The following is an 18,623-nucleotide window of genomic DNA, read 5'->3' on the forward strand; positions in this document are numbered from 1 at the left end:
CTCCTCATGGGTCACACTTTCTACCCAACTTGGAGCCTGCTGGGACTTGAGTGTAGTTACAGTTCTAATAGAACCAAGGCAACTGCCTCAAGGGACATACCTACAGGTTTTCAGGCAAAACAGGGTCAACCTTCTCAGATGGGGGTGGAAGGGCCACTTCTGCTGGCAATGAAGACTCAGCAGAATTTAGGAGTTCATTGTCCCCAGCTTCAATAGGTTTGGTACATGCATTTGTCAAAATTGTACCGTTCAATTGTATGCATTTTAGTGTATATAAAGACACTTTGGGAGGCCAAGGCACGAGGATCGTTTGAGCTGAGGAGTTCCAGACCAATCTGGGCAACATAGTGAGACCTCGTCTCTAAAAAAAAAAAAAAAAAAACTATTACAAAAATAATTATTGGCCGGGCGCGGTGGCTCACGCTTGTAATCCAGCACTTTGGGAGGCCGAGGCGGGTGGATCACGAGGTCAGGAGATCGAGACCACGGTGAAACCCCGCCTCTACTAAAAATACAAAAAAAAATTAGCCGGGCGTGGTGGCGGGCACCTGTAGTGTAGTCCCAGCTACTCGGAGAGGCTGAGGCAGGAGAATGGCGGGAACCCGGGAGGCAGAGCTTGCAGTGAGCCGAGATTGCACCACTGCACTCCAGCCTGGGCGACAGAGCGAGACTCCGTCTCAAAAATAATAATAATAATTACTTAGTAATACTGTGGTGGGCTGGGGTATGGGTACATTATGCTATGGGTTCCTTATGCTGTTATAGTTAACCATTCTTCTATTAGGGGACATTTAGAGTTTGTCTAATAATTTACAATTATAAAATTACAGTGAACACTTTAATACATTCAGCTTTTTTGAATTTCAAATATTTTCTTTGGCTATATTAGAGTAGAATTATAAGCTCTAGTTATATGAGCATGTTTAAGGCCTTTGATGTAATTGGCTGTATTAATTTACAGTTCTGTCAACAGTATGTGAGATACATATCATGTATCATCCCAGGTCACTTTTTTATCTCGTAATTGCTAAAGAAACTGTTTTTCTAAAGACACTTAAGTGCTAGTACATTACTAGTAGCTCAGATTGACTAGTTTATCCCATGGTATCTGCTTCACCTGTCAGTAGTGGGTCCCTAGGCTTTCTTGCCTTTTTTTTTTTTTAATGGTAGTCTATGCTGTAAGGGATTAAACAGGATCATGGCTGAGCCTCGTCTGCCCACTGACTGCACTCAATGGCTCAGTGCTTCTTTTGGCCCTACTTCATGTCTCTCCTGACCATTTGAAAAAGAGACTGTGAGCCAGGCGCGGTGGCTCAAGCCTGTAACCCCAGCACTTTGGGAGGCTGAGGCGGGCGGATCACGAGGTCAGGAGATCGAGACCATCCTGGCTAACACGGTGAAACCCTGTCTCTACTAAAAACACAAAAAATTAGCCGGGCGTGTTGGCGGGCGCCTGTATTCCCAGCTACTCGGGAGGCTGAGGCAGGAGAATGGCGTGAACCCAGGAGGTGGAGGTTGCGGTGAGCCGAGATCGCACCACTGCACTCCAGCCTGGGGGACAGAGAAAGACTCCGTCTCAAAAAAAAAAAAAAAAAAAAAGAAAAAGAGACTGTGTTGCTGCTCCAGCTTGAAGGATTGTTGCCCTTCCTACTGAGCACCTAGGACATGATTGAGCTCCTGGCCATACTGATAGATTGGTACTTATTAAACATCAACAGTGCCCCAGCAGCAGCAGCATCTTGGGGTTTTTCTAATCAAACTTAGTAGCAAACTTCTTAGAATATCAGATTATCTAAGTTCAGGTTCTTTGGTTTTCCCATCCCCAGGTTCACTGCACCTCAGGCAGAACTCTATGAAGCCGTTCTAGAGATCCAGAGAGATTGTTTGGCCCTCTGCTTCCCTGGGACAAGCTTGGAGAACATCTACAGTATGATGCTGACCCTGATAGGACAGAAGCTTAAAGACTTGGGGATCATGAAGAACATTAAGGAAAATAATGCCTTCAAGGTACTTCACTTCTCTTGACCCCAGTTCTCAAGAACACCTACCATGCTGCTAGGTTTTTACCCTATATAAAGCTAATTAGATTTAGAAATGGGACAGATGCAGTGATTCATGCCTGTAATCCCAGTAGTTTAGGAGGCTGAGGCAGGAGGATAGCTTGAAGACAGCCTGGGCAACATAGCAAGACCCATCTGTATACATGTAGATATATATACACACACACATATATATATACACACACATACGTAGATATATATACATACACACACACGGGGTTTAAGTAAAAAGAAAAGATTTAGAAATCATCTTTGTGATCTATAAAAGAGATTTAGCTTTAACATGGATTAAAACAAAGGAAGTCAGTACTTATTTCTTCCAGAAGATGGCAGCACGTTCTGATTCATTACATGCTGCATAACTAGCTCCGTATTCAGAAAACGTAAAATGAAGTCTGGTGCCGATAGGGTGAAAAAGGAAACAAGAAATGAGGAGAAGCCTGGGAAACATAGCAAGACCCTATCTCTACAAAAAATTTAAAAGTTAGCTAGGTGTGGTGGCACACACCTCTAGTCTCAGCTACTTGGGAGGTTGAGGTGGGAGGATCACTTGACCGCAGGAGTTCAAGGCTGCAGTGAGCTATGATCGCACCACTGCACTCCAACCTGGGTCACAGAACAAGGCCCTGTGTCTAAAAAAAAAAAAAAGAGAGAGAGCGAGATTAACTTTTAATCCTTTTACGGGTTATTCTGTAGGTCAAAGTAGAAGGTATTTGTTATTTAAGTGACATTTTTGAGACTTCAGCAGTATTCCCAAAGACCATGTCATTAGTGAATTTTTTTTCTGCATCCAAAATGTGATGGTGTTCAGGAAAAATGTAAAACCTCAGCTTTAAAATTAAGATGCTAGATGCCTAAGTCAGACAGACCATTGGGCATCTCCTACCTACAAGTTAAGCCTTCTAGGACTTCTGTTATCAATAAAAACGAAGCTATAAATTGGCTGTTGCTCGGGCCAACAAATCTTTAACTAACTGACAGAAATATCCAAGCTGGCTGGGCACAGTGGCTCACACCTGTAATCCCAGCACTTTAGGAGGCTGAGGCAGGCGGATCACATGAGGTCAAGAGTTCGAGACCAACCTGGCCAACATGGTAAAACCCTGTCTCTACTAAAAATACAAAAATTAGCCAGGCATGGTGGTACATGACTATAATCCCAGCTACTTGGGAGGCTGAGGCGGGAGAATAGCTTGAACCCGGGAGACAGAGTTTGCAGTGAGCCAAGATCACACCACTGCACTCCAGCCTGTGCAACAGAGCAGGACTCCATCTCAAAAAAAAAAGAAATACCCAAGCTGGTAGGTGCCCCAAAGTATGCCTTCTCCATAAGTTGCTGTGAGATATTTAGGGTATCCAGAGTAGATTCCTGAGGGGATGTGTGAATGAACATTGGAAAGAACTGTGGTAATAATTATCCTCTCTTTCCCAAGAAAAGAGATTTTTTTTCTTTATTTTTACCTTTCCTGTGGTACTGAAGAAAAGAGACTTTCATTTGCCACAGTCATTAGTTGGGATTACCCAAGTCAGCATGTATGTAGTGTATTAAATAGCGAGAATGGAAATGTGGATTTATGAGAATGCCATTGGCAGAATTCCATGTAAGAGGTCGCAGTTTTTCAGGTGCCTTTAAGTATTAGCCCAAGGAGGGATTAAACTGAAGTGGCAGAACCATGGGGGAGATAATAACACATATCTCACTGATTTATACTTGCCCAGCATTCCCTGTAAGAGGTCATTGCTGTAATGATACTGTGATAATTATATTTTCCAGGCTGCTCGAAAATACTGCCCTCATCATGTTGGCCACTACCTCGGAATGGATGTCCATGACACTCCAGATATGCCCCGTTCCCTCCCTCTGCAGCCTGGGATGGTAATCACAATTGAGCCAGGTAAGGAGAGGTATTACAATAGTAGTATGAGGTAAATTATTTGTTTGTTTTTGAGATGGAGTTTTGCTCTTTCGCCCAGGCTGGAGTGAAGTGGTGTGACCTTCAGTCACTGCAACCTCCGCCCCCCAGGTTCAGCAATTCTCCTGCCTCAGCCTCCTGAGCATCTGGGATTACAGGTGTCGGCCACCACGCCCGGCTAATTTTTATATTTTCAGTAGAGACGGGGTTTCGCCATGTTGGCCAGGCTGGTCTGGAACTCCTGACCTCAGGTGATCCACCCATCTCGGTCTCCCAAAGTGCTAGGATTATACGTGAGCCACCGCGCCCAGCCACATTGTTTGTTTTTACCTCAACCAATGTAATTAAGTTAGAAGAGACAGGAAAAAAAGTCGAGTGTGGAAGATAATTTTATTTTAGATTTATCTTTCGTATTCTTAATTAACATCACACAATTTGTTCAATTTGACTCCTCCAATAAACAACAGATGGGGAATACTTCCTATAAGTAGATATTAAGAAATGAATCATTTTTTAATCCTGCCTTTCCCAGGGCCAGTTTGTACTGGTCTCCCATTTAGTAGTGGGGGGCTGCTCAAGCTTCCACAGCGCCCAGTGCTTGCGTGCAGAGAGACAGGCAGACACACTATGCTCTCAGTTTCAACACCTCTGCAAGCTGCATTGAACTACCCAGCACCATCCCACTCCTTAGTATCCATCGCCTTCCTCATAAGCTTCAGAGAAAGCTAACAATCGGATACGTTACCTAACTTGAATGGTCCTGGGTGTTGGGCAGGATTCTGAAGAGAAGCAGTGGCCACAGTGGTGTGTGAAGATTGATGTTGTCAGAGTTGATGGTTAAATACTGATGCTGGTTTTGTTTTGAAAACTGATCTAAATTTTAGATTTCAAGTATTTTAATCTCTATATATAAATTATGGCTGTGAAATGTCTTTTATGCCACGCTTTGAACCTAGTCATACATTGCTATCTGTGGCCATAGATATATCATTTAGTTCAATCTGGTTGGTACATGGGCGCTTCCATAGACTGTGCAACATTTTCCTTTGCTGATCTTTTTTTTAAATCGCAGAGCAGTATCTGTGAGGATAGTGGAGGAAGTTTATAACTTGTTTAATATAAAAAGCCCTGGTATGTGTCTAACTTCATGATTAGAAAGGGTACCTGGGGTTCCTACATTTTTCCAAATGTACATTAAAGTCTTTCAGTTTCTCTTGTACTTTATATTATGCACATCAGATATATTTAAATCTTATAATGACTATCTCTGCAGCTTCCAGTTGTCAAGGCTAATAATCTCTAAATGTTTCTTTTAATACAGTTTAAATATATTTTGTCTTTATTTTTGCAAAGTGCTCTTTTTCCAAGGGACTCTTAGGCAGGGGAAGAATGCACTTATATAATCTGCTTGTCCCCCCACATATATTGATGTACTTTTAAATTAAGTAACTTTATTGGCCTGCTTGAGCCACTAGAATATGACAGAATCATGATCAGCATTGCCGTAGTTGTATTGAGCTTGTAGTCCAATATAAAGATAACCACAATAATAATTTTAGTAATGATACCAGCATGTGTTGACCATTATATGCCAGGCACTTTGACATGATTATCTCATTTAATCCTTACAGCTTTACTAGGTAGGTACCATAAAGATCCAGTATTACAGAGGAAGGAATTTTAACCCAGAAGTTACTTGCGCCAAACCACCCAGTTACTATCATTCCTGAACAGCGTGTTCTTCTTTCTACTTCACAGGCATTTATATTCCAGAGGATGACAAAGATGCCCCAGAGAAGTTTCGGGGTCTTGGTGTACGAATTGAGGATGATGTAGTGGTGACTCAGGACTCACCTCTCATCCTTTCTGCAGACTGTCCCAAAGAGATGAATGACATTGAACAGATATGCAGCCGGGCTTCTTGACCTTCACTGGGGCCCACATGCACCTCAGGTTCAAGATGGGTGTCTTCTGGCAGCCCTGCACATGTGCTTTCTGAGTGTCTCTGTGTGTGCATTAATATATGCATTCCATTTGGGAGCATAGCAGCTGTGTGAATGTATGTAATCGTGTGTGGGGGGTTTTTTGTTTTAAGTAGTTAGAAGTCTGGAAAAATGAATTTTGGAATTCTATAGAAAAAATTAATTTTTTCTATAGAATTAATGACCAGAGCAAGTTTAATTTTTAAACATAAAGGTCTTGGTTACATATGTCCATGCATTCCAGTTAACACATTTAAACATATAGAAAATTCACTTCTTCTTCTCAAGTCCTTCCCTTTCTATACTTTTGCTGAGATCCACCCAATATCATAAGAAGTTTCTGTGATGCCTGTATTTTTAGCTAATTACCAAGGTCTCTGCCTATGCGAAAATTCATCTGTCGGTGATTGTGGGTGGCCAATACATACCTTATGTAACTCCTCCCTACCTATTCTAGATCCTGCATATCTACTGGAGCCATATGAGCCCTCAGGGACACTGGTGTCCTGCAGTCTTATTAGTCAGCCACAGTCCAGGTTCCAGCAACACTAGCTACCTACCAAACAAAACACTTTTGAGCTTTTCTTGCCATTTGCCTGGGACCTGGAAAGTGTTTAGATTCTTGATAAAGAAGGAAATGGAAGAGAAAGAAAATTATGTATGTATATACTAAAGATCCAGACATCAGGGCTGGGCACAGTGGCTCTGCCTGTAATCCCAGCACTTTGGGAGGTCGAGACAGGTGGATCTCTTGAGACCAAGAGGTCAAAACCAGCCTGGCCAACGTGGTGAAACACTGTCTCTACTAAAAATACAAAAATGAGCTGGGTGTGGTGATACATGCCTGTAATTCTGGCTACTTGGGAGGCTGAGGCATGAGAATTGCTTGAACCTGGGAGGTGGAGGTTGCAGTGAGCTGAGCTCATGCGACTGCACTCCAGCCTGGGTGACTGAGCAAGACTCTGCCTCAAAAAAAAAAAAAAAAAAAAAAATCCTTGACATCCTGCCATCTTTTCTCTTCAATTTAAAGATGATTTCTTAATGATGGCTTCAAAAATTAATAAAAAGAAAAGAAAAACAGTGATTTCTTTCCCAGACATCCCTGCCCCCTCTATAGATTCTTAATGCACTGACCCTCACAGGTTACCCTTGTAGTTGTTGTGCTGCGCAGAAGCAGATCCTCTACTTACATACCCTGTCAGAGTCCCAGTAGTGGCACCCAGTTTTCAGAGAAGTACCCCTGTTATCATTCTGTGATTTCCTCTAGTGCTAATAGAAACAAAATACGGAATCTACCAAGTACCTGTAAATATCCTATGATTCTTATCTTTCTTTGATACTAGCATTGGCAGTGCAGTGGTAAAGAGTCATATTTCTTTTTTATTTTTTTTGGAAACAGAGTCTCGCTCTGTCGCCTGGGCTGGAGTGCAGTGGTGTAATCTCACTTCACTACAACCTCCACCACCTGGGTTCAGGCAAGTCTCCTGCCTCAGCCTCCTGAGTAACTGGGACTACAGGTGCATGCCGCCATGCCCAGCTAATTTTTTGTATTTTAATTTTTTGTATTTTAGTAGAGACAGAGTTTCACCCTGTTGCCCAGGCTGGTCTCAAACTCCTGAGGTTAGGCAATCCGCCCACCTCAGCCTCCCAAAGTGCTAGGATTACAGGCATGAGCCACCACGCCCGGTTTAAGAGTCATATTTCTTTAAACACAAACATTGGATACAATTATACAGCAACTCAGTTTGCAAGGTGAACAGGGCTAGATTACCACAGATAGCTTATTTAGGAGCTTCTGTGATAGAGGGAAGCTTTAAGAACCAGTGTGTTCACCTCCTTTAAACCTGGATATGAGCTCAAGATGTATAAAACATGCCAATTGTTAGAACACAACTTTGAGGGTTTCTTAAAAAAACAATTTGTATTAGGGAAGCACAAGCTAGGGGATTAACAATCTCTGCAATGCTGGAAGTTTGCCTATCTTATCAGGGAAACCCAGGGTACAGAGTGAAAAGCAGACAGGCAGTGACTTCCTCAAGAGACAGATAATGTGAAAACAAAAGTGATACAAATCATATCCTGACAGTGCTAGCCTAGGAATGCCTGGCTTTGCGCACCTTATCTAAGCAGCTCTCGGAATGAAGGCTGCACAGCTGGAGTCTCCATCGCCCCTACTCACCCTCCCACCTCCAAATATCCACACCCACACCCTGTTCAGCTTTGTTAATAATACAAAGATCACAAATGTGAAGCACAAATGCTGCTTCTCCCCCTCCTGTTCCCATGTCGGAGATGGAGAAGGAAGCACAGTGAGCTGTTCACCAGTCCAGCGGTGACCTCGGAGTCCTTTGTGACAGTGTTTCCAATAACTGCTGCCAATAAAACAGTTAGAACCTATCTGCTGTCCCTCAACTAGTGTCTGATAGCTGAGAATGTAATTCGTTTGTGTGGCTATTAGAAAATTAGGCAGGCCCCACAGACAGTAGCAGCATAAAGGAACCTGCTTAGAAGAGGTTTTTATGGTGTGATTGTGTTTTTTTTTTTTAATTTTTGTTTCCTGAAGTAGAATCCATAGCTCAAAACAAGTTTTAAGCCTGAGAAAATATAACTTGAGGTGTTTTTTATGCTCCTAATGAAAAGATGAATGAATGCATCATTAAACCTTAACAGTAGAGCAGAATTTCACTGTTACAAACCGCATGGGTTCTCCTGGTTGTGCTGCTGTTCTCTACCTGTGTGTCACTGAGTTTGAGCAACATTATTGTTTGAATCAGAGGACCCACTGGAATCAAGCCTTCTTGGAGTTGCTGCGCAAGAATCTGAGAAAACTTCAATCTTTACTAGCATTTCTTAATGCTTTCCATAACTTTTGTGCAATTATATAAGTTCAATTTAGACAAAATGCTGTTACTTTTTAAGGCATTACTAATAACTGAAAATAGTTACATCATTGCCCATCAAGGGAAAAGCATTTGTAACTGTCATTTAAAAAAAAATAAAACTATAAAACAGTATAGAGGTGTATGGTGTGTGTGTGTGTTACTTTAGAATCTAGAGTTTACAGTCTATTTAGTATAAACGTGAGACCATCTGGTTTTACAAAATAATTTAAAAAGTATTCATTAGCTGCTGTCACAAAATCATGATAGCAAACTTGAAATGATTTTATCCATCTTACAGAGGAAGAATCTGATGGATTTGATCCAGCCTATTAAAAGGTTGACACAAAACTGACTGAAAGGTCTCCAGAAAGTCCCCATAGTACTCAAGACTGTAAACTATAGCCATGCACATTTTATGAAGGATGAATTTTGTGGGGAAATAGGATCAAGTTGCAAAATTATGAATATTTGAACTTCGTCAACCATATAATGAATCCTAAGTGTAGCCATCTCTTTCTCCCTGTTAGGAACCATCTTTAAAATCTGAGACTGTCTATAAGGAGTACTTTTAACATTTCTCACATTCTGGCAGGCACAAAAAGATACTTTGTATGGCACAATGGAATAAATTTGAGGGGGCTGAGTGGTAAGTACATATGACTTGGAGAAAAAATTTATTATACATCGTTTAACTATGATAAGTAAAATATGTACAGTGAGCCACCATGGCTGACCAACAAACATGAAATTTCTTATGTGAATGGATTTCTAATCCAGTTGAAATATTTTATATCAAATATTTCAAAATAATGAAGCTATAATTTGCAGTATATACATGTATTGTTAGAACAGTAACCCTGCTCACAGCTTGGACTCCACTAAGAGGTACTTCATCCACAAAAGTCGTAAGTATCCAGCATATGTAAAGCAGAGATCTGGGCTGTCTGAGGCTGCATCTGGAAGCAGTCCTGGCCCAGTCTTTAGCCCCCTTGACACCTACGGCTAGCAGCCCTTAAACATCTGAAACACCAACCATTCTACCTAAATTCCATGACTTCCTTGTCTTCCATGTGAAACTGCTCAACAGCTGCCACTGAAGTAGATGACCAAATGGTAACACCCCTCCTTCTCCATGTTTCAGTGAGCTCTTGAAAAATAATTCTACATCTTATGACCCTAAATTAAATACCCTAATTGAAATATCATTTAGGGTATTTAGGGTCATTAGATCTAGAATTATACTGGTAAGAATTACTCTGAACATAAAAATTTGTGTGACTGGTCAGGTGTGGTGCCTCATGCATGTAATCCTAGCACTTTGGGAGGCTGAGGTGGGAGGATCACTGGAGGCCAGAAGTTCAAGACCAACCTGGGCAACATAGCTAGATCCCCATCTCTACGAAAAAATTATATTAGGTATGATGGTGCATGCAGGTAGCCCCAGCTACTTAGGAGGTTGAGGTGGGAGGATCACTTGAGCCCAGGAGTCTGAGGCCCAAAGCTGCAACAAGCTATGATCACACCACTACACTCTTGAGTGACAAGGGCAAGACCCTGTCTCTAAAAAAAAAGTATCTGTCACTATAAAATATTGATCTAGATTCCCACCAGTTTTTTTTTTTTTTTTTAGACGGAGTCTCGCTCTGTCGCCCAGGCTGGAGTGCAGTGGCACAATCTCGGCTCACTGCAAGCTCCGCCTCCTGGGTTCACGCCATTCTCCTGCCTCAGCCTCTCCGAGTAGCTGGGACTACAGGCGCCCGCCACCACGCCCGGCTAATTTTTTTGTATTTTTAGTAGAGACGGGGTTTCACCGTGGTCTCGATCTCCTGACCTCGTGATCCGCCCGCCTCAGCCTCCCAAAGTGCTGGGATTACAAGCGTGAGCCACTGCGCCCGGCCAATTCCCACCAGTTTTTAAACCCCATTGGTTCTGAATGGTTGCCACTAAATACTACATTTTCCTAGGAAACGAAAGTGGGAAGCCTACAAGGTTAGAACAAACATTTTTATTAAAATACTCATCTTAGAGGGGCAGGGGGAGGGAGAGCATCAGGATAAACAGCTAATGCATGCAGAGCTTAATACTTAGGTGATGGGTTAATAGGTGCAGCAAACCACCATGGCAAACATTTACCTATGTAACAAACCTGCATGTTCTGCACAGTTCTGCACATGTATCCTGGAACTTAAAAAAAAAGAAAATGGCCGGGCACAGTGGCTCACGCCTGTATTCTAGCACTTTCGGAGGCCAAGGCGGGTGGATTGCCTGAACTCAGGAGTTCAAGACCAGCCTGGTCAACATGGTGAAACCCCCTACTAAATCTCTACTAAATACAAAAAATTAGCCAGGTGTGGTGGCACATGCCTGTAATCCCAGCTACTTGGGAGGCTGAGGCAGGAGAATTCCTTGAACCCAGGAGGCGGAGGTTGCAGTGAGCCAAGGTCACACCATTGCACTCCGTCCTGGGCAACAAAAGCAAAACTCCATCTAAAAAAAAAAAAAAAAAGATACTGGAGATACTGGCAAACTTTCCAAAGTGACTGTACCATTTTGCATTTCTACCTGCAATGTATGAGTCATTCCGTTTTTCCACATCCTCACCAGCATTTGGTGTTGTCACAGTTTTTTTGTTTTTGTTTTTGGGGTTTTTTTGGCCATTCTGATGGGTAGTAATATCTCATTGTGGTTTTAATTTGCATTTCTCTGATGGCTAATGGTGTTGAACATCTCTTCATCTGCTTACTTGCCATTTGTATTACATCTATCCTCTCCAATGAAATCCCTTTCCATGCCATTTGCTCATGTTCTAATTGGATTGTTTTTTGATAGCTGAATTTTTAACAATTCTTTCTTTATATATTCTACCTATTAGTGCTTTGTCAGATATGTGGTTTGCAAATTCTTTCTCCCACTCTGTAGCTGTCTGTTCCTCCCCTTAACTGGCCCTTTCATGGAGCAAAAGTTTTAAACTCTAATGTTCAGTTTATCAATTGTTCTACTTATAGATCATGCTGTTGGTGCCAAGTCTAAGAATTCTGTCTGGCCCTAGATCCTGCAAATTTTCTCTTTTTTTTTTTTTTTGGCTTCTTTTTCGTCGTTGTTTGTTTTTGAGACAGAGTCTCACTCTGTCACCCAGGCTATAGTGCAGTGGCACTATCTCGGCTCACTGCAACCTCTGCCTCCCAGGTTCAAGCGATTCTCATGCCTCTCAGTCTCCCAAGGAGCTGGGATTACAGGCGCCCGCCACCATGCCCAGTTAATTTTTGTATTTTTAGTAGAGACCGGGTTTCTCCATGTTGGCTAGGCTGGTCTTGAACTCCTGGCCTCAAGTGATCCACCCATCTCGGCCTCCCAAAGTGCTAGGATTACAGGCGTGAGCCACCGCACCTGGCCTTAATTCTAAACGTTTTATAGTATTAGGTTTAAGTTCATGATACACATTGAGTTAATTTTTGAATAACATGTGAGACATAGGTCGAGGGTTTTTTGTTTTGGTTTGGTTTTTGTTTGCCTATAGATGTTCAATTGCTCCAGCACCATTTGTTAAAAATGGTGCGTTTTTCCTCTACTGAATTACTTTTGTACCTCTGTCAAAATTCAGTTGGGCATATTCAAGTGAGTCTTTTTCTGGGTTCTCTATTCTGTTCCATTGGTCTATGTGTCTATCCTCCACAAACACCAGTCTTGATTACTGCAGCTGTAAAAAATAAGTCTTGAAAGCAGGTAAAGAGATTCCTCCCACTTTATTTTTCCTTTCCAAAATTGTTCTAGCTATTCTAGTTCCTTTGCCTTTTAATGTAAATTTTAGAATAGGCCTGGCTCAGTGGCTCATGATTATAATCCCAGCGCTTCAGGAGGTGGAGGCAGGCAGATCACCTGAGGTCAGGAGTTTGAGACCAGCCTGGCCAACATGGTGAAACCCCATCTCTACTAAAAAAATACAAAAATTGGCTGGGCACAGTGGCTCACGCCTGTAATCTCAGCACTTTGGGAGGCTGAGGTGGGCGGATCACCTGAGGTAAGGAGTTTGAGACCAGCCTGACCAATATGGTGAAACCCATCTCTACTAAAAATACAAAAATTAGCTGGGCATGGTGGTGGGCGCCTGTAGTCCCAACTACTTGGAACGCTGAAGGAAGAGGATTACTTGAGCCCAGGAGTCCAAGGTTGCAGGGAGCTGAGATCACACCACTGCACTCCAGCCTGGGCAACAAAGGGAGCTTGTGTCTCAAAAATATACATATATTTTTTATTTCTCTTATCAGTGTTGTGTAGTTTTCAGCACACAAGTCTGAAATATGTTTTGTTAGATTTACACCTATTTCACTTTTTGGATGATTAGAAGTGGCATATTCCTTTCAATTTCAGTGTCCACATGTTCTTAGCTAGTATATACAAATACAATTGATTTTGGTATGTTTATCATGTATTCTGTAACCTTGCTGAACTCATTTAGTTGTAAGTTTTGCTAGATTCTTGAGATTTTCTACATAACCATGTGTCGTCTAAAAATGGGACAGTTTTATTTCCTCCTCTCCAACCTGTATGCCTTTTACTTCCTTTTTTTTTTTTTTTTTTTTTGAGACAGAGTGTCGATCTGTCACCGAGGCTGGAGTGCAATGGCGCGATCTGGGCTCACTGCAACCTCTGCCTCCCTGGTTCAAGCGATTCTCCTGCCTCAGCCTCCCGAGTAGCTGGGATTACAGTTGTACACCAACACATCTGGCTAATTTTGTATTTTTGGTAGAGATGGGGTTTCACCATGTTGGCCAGGCTGGTCTGCAACTCCTGATCTCAGGTGATCCACCCACCTCAGCCTCCCAAAGTGCTGGGATTACAGGTGTGAGCCACTGCGCCCGGCTACTTCCTTTTTTTTTTTTTTTGGTCTTGTTCCACTGGCTAGAAGTTCCAGTGCTATAATAATTAAGAGTGAAAGAGTGATGAGGCCTTTCTTGCCTTGTTCCCGATTTTAGGAGAAAGTATTCAGCATTTCACCACTTGTCCCTTGATGTCCATGGGGGATTGGCTCCAGGATCCCCCACGTATACCAAAATCCCAGGATCTTCAAGTCCCTGAGATAAAATGGTGTAGTATTTGCATATAACCTAGGCATATCTTCCTGCATACTTTAAATTATCTCTAGATTACTTATAATACAATGTAAACGCTATGTAAATAGTTGACATACCATATAGACTAGGTAGGAAATAATGACAAGGAAAAAAAGGCTGTACATGTTCAGTACAAACACAGCATCCTTACTGGGTTTTTTCCCCAAGTATTTTTGATCCCTTGTTGGTTGAATCCACAGATACAGAAGACCAGATGTATAAAATTGGCAGGTTTTTGTACATGCTCCTTATCAAATTGAGGAAGTTCCCCTTCTATTCCTGTGTGTGCACCTATTGATATAATCATGTGATTTTTCTTCTTGAGCCCATTAATATGGAAGAATCCATTGATTTATTTTGAAATATTGAACCAGCCTTGCATCCCTGAAAAAACCCCCACTTGGCCATGGTGAATAATTATTTTTATGTTTGCTAATATTTTGTCCCATTAACAAAAATTTTTAAAATTTTTGTAGGTATCATTTGCTAATGTTTTGTTGCGGATTTTTGTGTGTATATTCATGACAGTTATTGTTTCTGTAGTTTTCTTTTTTGTACTCTGTCTGGTTTTGTTATCAGGGTAAAACTAGCTTCATAAAATTATAGATGATCCTCAACTTTTTGTTTTTTCCTTTGAGACAAGTTCTGGGTCTATTGCCCAGGCTGGAGTGCAGTAGCAGGATCTCAGCTCACTGCAGTTTCCACCTCCCAGGCTCACACTTGTAATCCCAGCACTTTGGGAGGCCAAGGAGGGTGTATCACTTAAGGTCAGTAGTTTGAGACCAGACTGGGCAACATGGCAAAACCCTGCCTCTACTAAAAATACAAAAATTAGCCAGGCATGGTGGCATGTGCCTGCAGTCCCAGCTACTCAGGAGGCTGAGGCACAAGAATCACTTGAAGCCGGGAGACAGAGTTTGCAGTGAGCCGAGATCACACCACTGCCCTCCAGCCAGGGCAACAGAGTGAGATTCTGTCTCAAAAAAAAAAAAAAAAGTTATAGGGCTATTCAAATTATTTCATCTTGGATGACTTGTGGTCATTTGTTTTTGAGGAAGTGATCAATTTTGCCTAAGTCATTATATTTTTTTTCTTTTTTTTTGAAACAGGGTCTCACTCTGTTACCCAGCTGTAGTGCAGTGGTGCAATCATGGCTCACTGCAGCCTTCACCTCCCAGGCTCAAGAGATCCTCCCACCTCAGTCTCCCATGTAGCTGAGACCACAGGTGTGTGGCACCATGCCTGGCTAATTTTTTTTTATTTTTTGTGAGGCAGGGTCTCACTATGTTGCCCAGACCGGTCAACTCCTATGTTCAAGCAATCCTCCCACTTCGGCCTCCCAAAGTGCTGGGATTACAGATGTGGGCCACCGCACCTGGCTTGGACTTACCTATTTCTACTTTTAGGTCTGTCAGTTTTCACTTCACATGTTTTGCAGTGCTGTTTTTTAGTGCGTACACATTTAGGGTTGCTATGTCTTCTCAGTGGATTGACTCTTTTAGCGTTATATAATGTCCCGCTCTTTCTACATTAATTTTCTTTGCTCCAAAGTCCACTTTAGTTTATTTTAGTATAGTCCCTCTTGCTTTCCTTTGATGAATGCTTGTATGACATAACTTTTTCCATACTTTTACTTGCAACTTGCCTATATCATATTTGTAGTGAATTTCTTGCAGATAGCATACAACTGGTTTTTTTTTTTAAATCCACTCTGCCAATTTCTCTTTTAATTGGTGTATTTAGACCATTTGCATTTAATGCAATTGTTGATATGTTAAGGCGGAAGTCTGTCATTTTATTTTTTTCTATTTTTCTAATCAGCTTCCTCAGGTTGAAGTGATTATTTTATTTTTGAGACAAGGTATCACTCTATCACTTACACTAGAGTATAGTGCCGAAATCGCAGCTCACGGCAGTCTTGACATTGGTGGGCTCAAGTCATCCTCCTGCCTCAGCCTCCCAAGTAGTTGAGAATACAGTTGTGCACCACCACACTCATGTTTGTGTGTGTGTGTGTGTGTGTGTGTGTGTGTGTGTGTATTGTTTGTAGAGATGAGGTCTCATTATGTTGCCAAGGCTGGTCTCGAACTCCTGGGCTCAAGGGATCCTCTTGCCTTGGCCTCCCAAAGTGCTGGGATTACAGATGCGAGCAACTGTGCCCCACCTCATTTTATTTTTTGTTTTCTGCTTGTGCTCTGTTTTTCTGCCTTTCTGTGTGTCAAACACTTTTTTAGAATTCCATTTTATCTATAGTGTTTCTCTTCTGAGTGTCTCTTTGTATAGCTTTTTAAGTGGCAGCTCTTATATACATGACTTATGACAGTCTACTAATGTCATCATTTTACCAGTTTGAGAGAAATATAAAAACCTTACCTCCCTCTGGTCCCTTCACCCTTCCCAGTTTATATGGTAATTGTTTAAAATATTTTCTCCATATAGATTTAGGACTATATTAGAAGATAATGCTATAATTTTTTTTTTTTTTGGAGATGGAGTCTCGCTTTGTCACCCAGGCTGCAGTGCAGTGGCACGATCTCAGCACACTGCAACCTCTGCCTCTCGGGTAACTGGGATTACAGGCATGTGCCACCATGCCCAGCTAATTTTTTTTTTTTTTTTTTTTAGTAGAGATGGGGTTTCACCTTGTTGGCCAGGCTGGTTTCAAATTCCTGACCTCAGGTGATCTGCCTGCCTCGGCCTCCCAAGGTGCTGGGATTACAGGCATGAGCCACTGCACCCGGCCTAAAGTAAAAATTTTAGCATTCCCAGCACTTTGGGAGGCTGAGGTGGGCAGATCATGAGGTCAAGAGATTGAGACCATCTTGGCTAACACAGTGAAACCCCATCTCTACTAAAAATACAAAAAATTAGCCAGGCATGGTGGCATGTACCTGTAGTCTCAGCTTCTTGGGAGGCTGAGGCATGAGAATTGCTTGAACCCGGGAGGTGGAGGTTGTAGTGAGCTGAGATCGCGCCACTGCACTCCAGCCTGGGCAGCAGAGCAAGACTCTTGTCTCCAAAAAAAATTTTTACTTCAACTGTCATACATAATTTAGAAAACTCAAAAGGAGAAGAAAAGCTTATTGTATTTGCCCATATTTTCACTTTCTGTGTTTGTTTTTTCTTTCTAACTTTCCAAGGTCCTTGTTTTGTTTTCTTTCTTTTTAGAGAACCTCCTTTAGCCCTTTCTGGGGGAAGGCCTACTGGTGACAAATTCTCTTAGTTTTCCTTCTGAGAATGTCTTGATTCCCCCTTGATTCCTGAAGGACATTTTCACTACATATAGCATTCTGAGTTGACAGGTGTTTTTCTGTATTCGCTTTTTGCATGAAAAACATTTTGCCACTTCTGCTGGCCTCTGTGGTTTGCGGTGAGAAATCTGCCATTCAAATGATTTTTCGTCTTTAGGTAAGGTGTTTTCTCTGGCTGCTGTCGAAATTTCTTCTCTCTTTAGTTTTCAGAAGTTTAATTGTGATGTGTTGTGGCATGGATTTCTATGGGTGTATTCTGTGTAGTGTTTGCTCAGCTTCTTGAATCTATAGATTTTTCTTGCCAAAGTTGGCAAGTATCCAGCCATTATTTCACCAATTACCTTTTCAACCTGGCCCTCTTTATTCTCTCCTCCTGGAACCCTGATGACACAAATATTAGATCTTTTGTAGTATTTCCACAGGTCCACAGGCTGTTTTTAATTTTGTTTTCAGTCTGTTTTCTTTCTTGTTCAGATCGGGTAATTTCTATTGTTTTGGTTTTTTGTTTGTTTGTTTTTTGGAGACAGTCTCATTCCGTCGCCCAAGCTAGAATGCAGTGGTGCAATCTCAGCTCACTGCAACATCTGCCTCCCAGGTTCAAGTGATTCTCCTGCCTCAGCTTCCTGAGTAGCTGGGAATACAGGCACGCACCACCAAACCTGGCCAATTTTTTGTACTTTTAGTAGGGATAGGGTTTCACCATGTTGCCCAGGCTGGTCTCGAACTCCCGAGCTCAGACAATCCACCTGCCTCAGCTTCCCAAAGTGCTGGGATTAGAGGTGTGAGCCACCACGCCCAGCCTTATTTCTATTGTTCTATCCTCCAGTTCAGTTATTTTTTTTTCTTCTATCACTTCCATGTCTTTTTTTCCTCCCAGCTTCTGTTGGGAAAATTGTTACTTCCATTCTGTTATTGATCCCATCCACTGAGAGTTTTTAAATTCAGTTATTTGAATTTTTCAGTTCTAAGACTTTTGTTTTGTTTTTGTTTTTGTTTTTGTTTTTTGAGACGGAATCTTTCTCTGTTGCCCAGGTTGGAGTGCAGTGGCATGATCTCTCACTGCAACCTCTGCCTCCTGGGTTCAAGCAATTCTCCTGCCTCAGCCTCCCAAGTAGCTGGGATTACAGGCACGAGCCACCACATCTGGCTAATTTTTTATATTTTTGGTAGAGATGAGGTTTCATCATGTTGGCCAGGCTGGTCTCGAACTCCTGACCTCAAGTGATCTGCCCGCCTCAGCCTTCCAAAGTGCTGGGATTACAGACACAAGTCACCCTGCCTGGCGGATACCTGAGCTAAAAATACAAAAATTTACCCAGGCGTGGTGGCGGGTGCCTATAATCCCAGCTACAGGGGAGGCTGCAGAAGGAGAATCACTTGAACCCAGGAGTCGGAGGCTGCAGTGAGCTGAGATTACACCACTG

The 18,623-nt window shown here is 42.1% G+C and overlaps 1 protein-coding gene across 8 annotated transcripts in view; it reads left to right on the top strand.

The window, feature by feature from the left end:
* XPNPEP3 (X-prolyl aminopeptidase 3) overlaps nt 1-9,168 on the top strand; it is a 73,558-nt gene extending 64,390 nt beyond the window's left edge. For all 8 annotated transcript variants that reach the window (XM_032139185.2, XM_058431897.1, XM_032139186.2 and 5 more), the window contains 3 exons: nt 1,827-2,007; nt 3,835-3,955; nt 5,732-9,168. In XM_032139185.2, the coding sequence (XP_031995076.1) occupies nt 1,827-2,007; nt 3,835-3,955; nt 5,732-5,898 (469 nt within the window). In that variant the 3' untranslated portion in view covers nt 5,899-9,168. The remainder of the gene's footprint in view (nt 1-1,826; nt 2,008-3,834; nt 3,956-5,731) is intronic.
* Nucleotides 9,169-18,623: the final 9,455 nt, after the last annotated feature.

This window comes from Hylobates moloch, unplaced genomic scaffold (assembly GCF_009828535.3).
Source record: "Hylobates moloch isolate HMO894 unplaced genomic scaffold, HMol_V3 SCAFFOLD_19, whole genome shotgun sequence".
In the NCBI taxonomy this organism is placed as follows: domain Eukaryota; kingdom Metazoa; phylum Chordata; class Mammalia; order Primates; family Hylobatidae; genus Hylobates; species Hylobates moloch.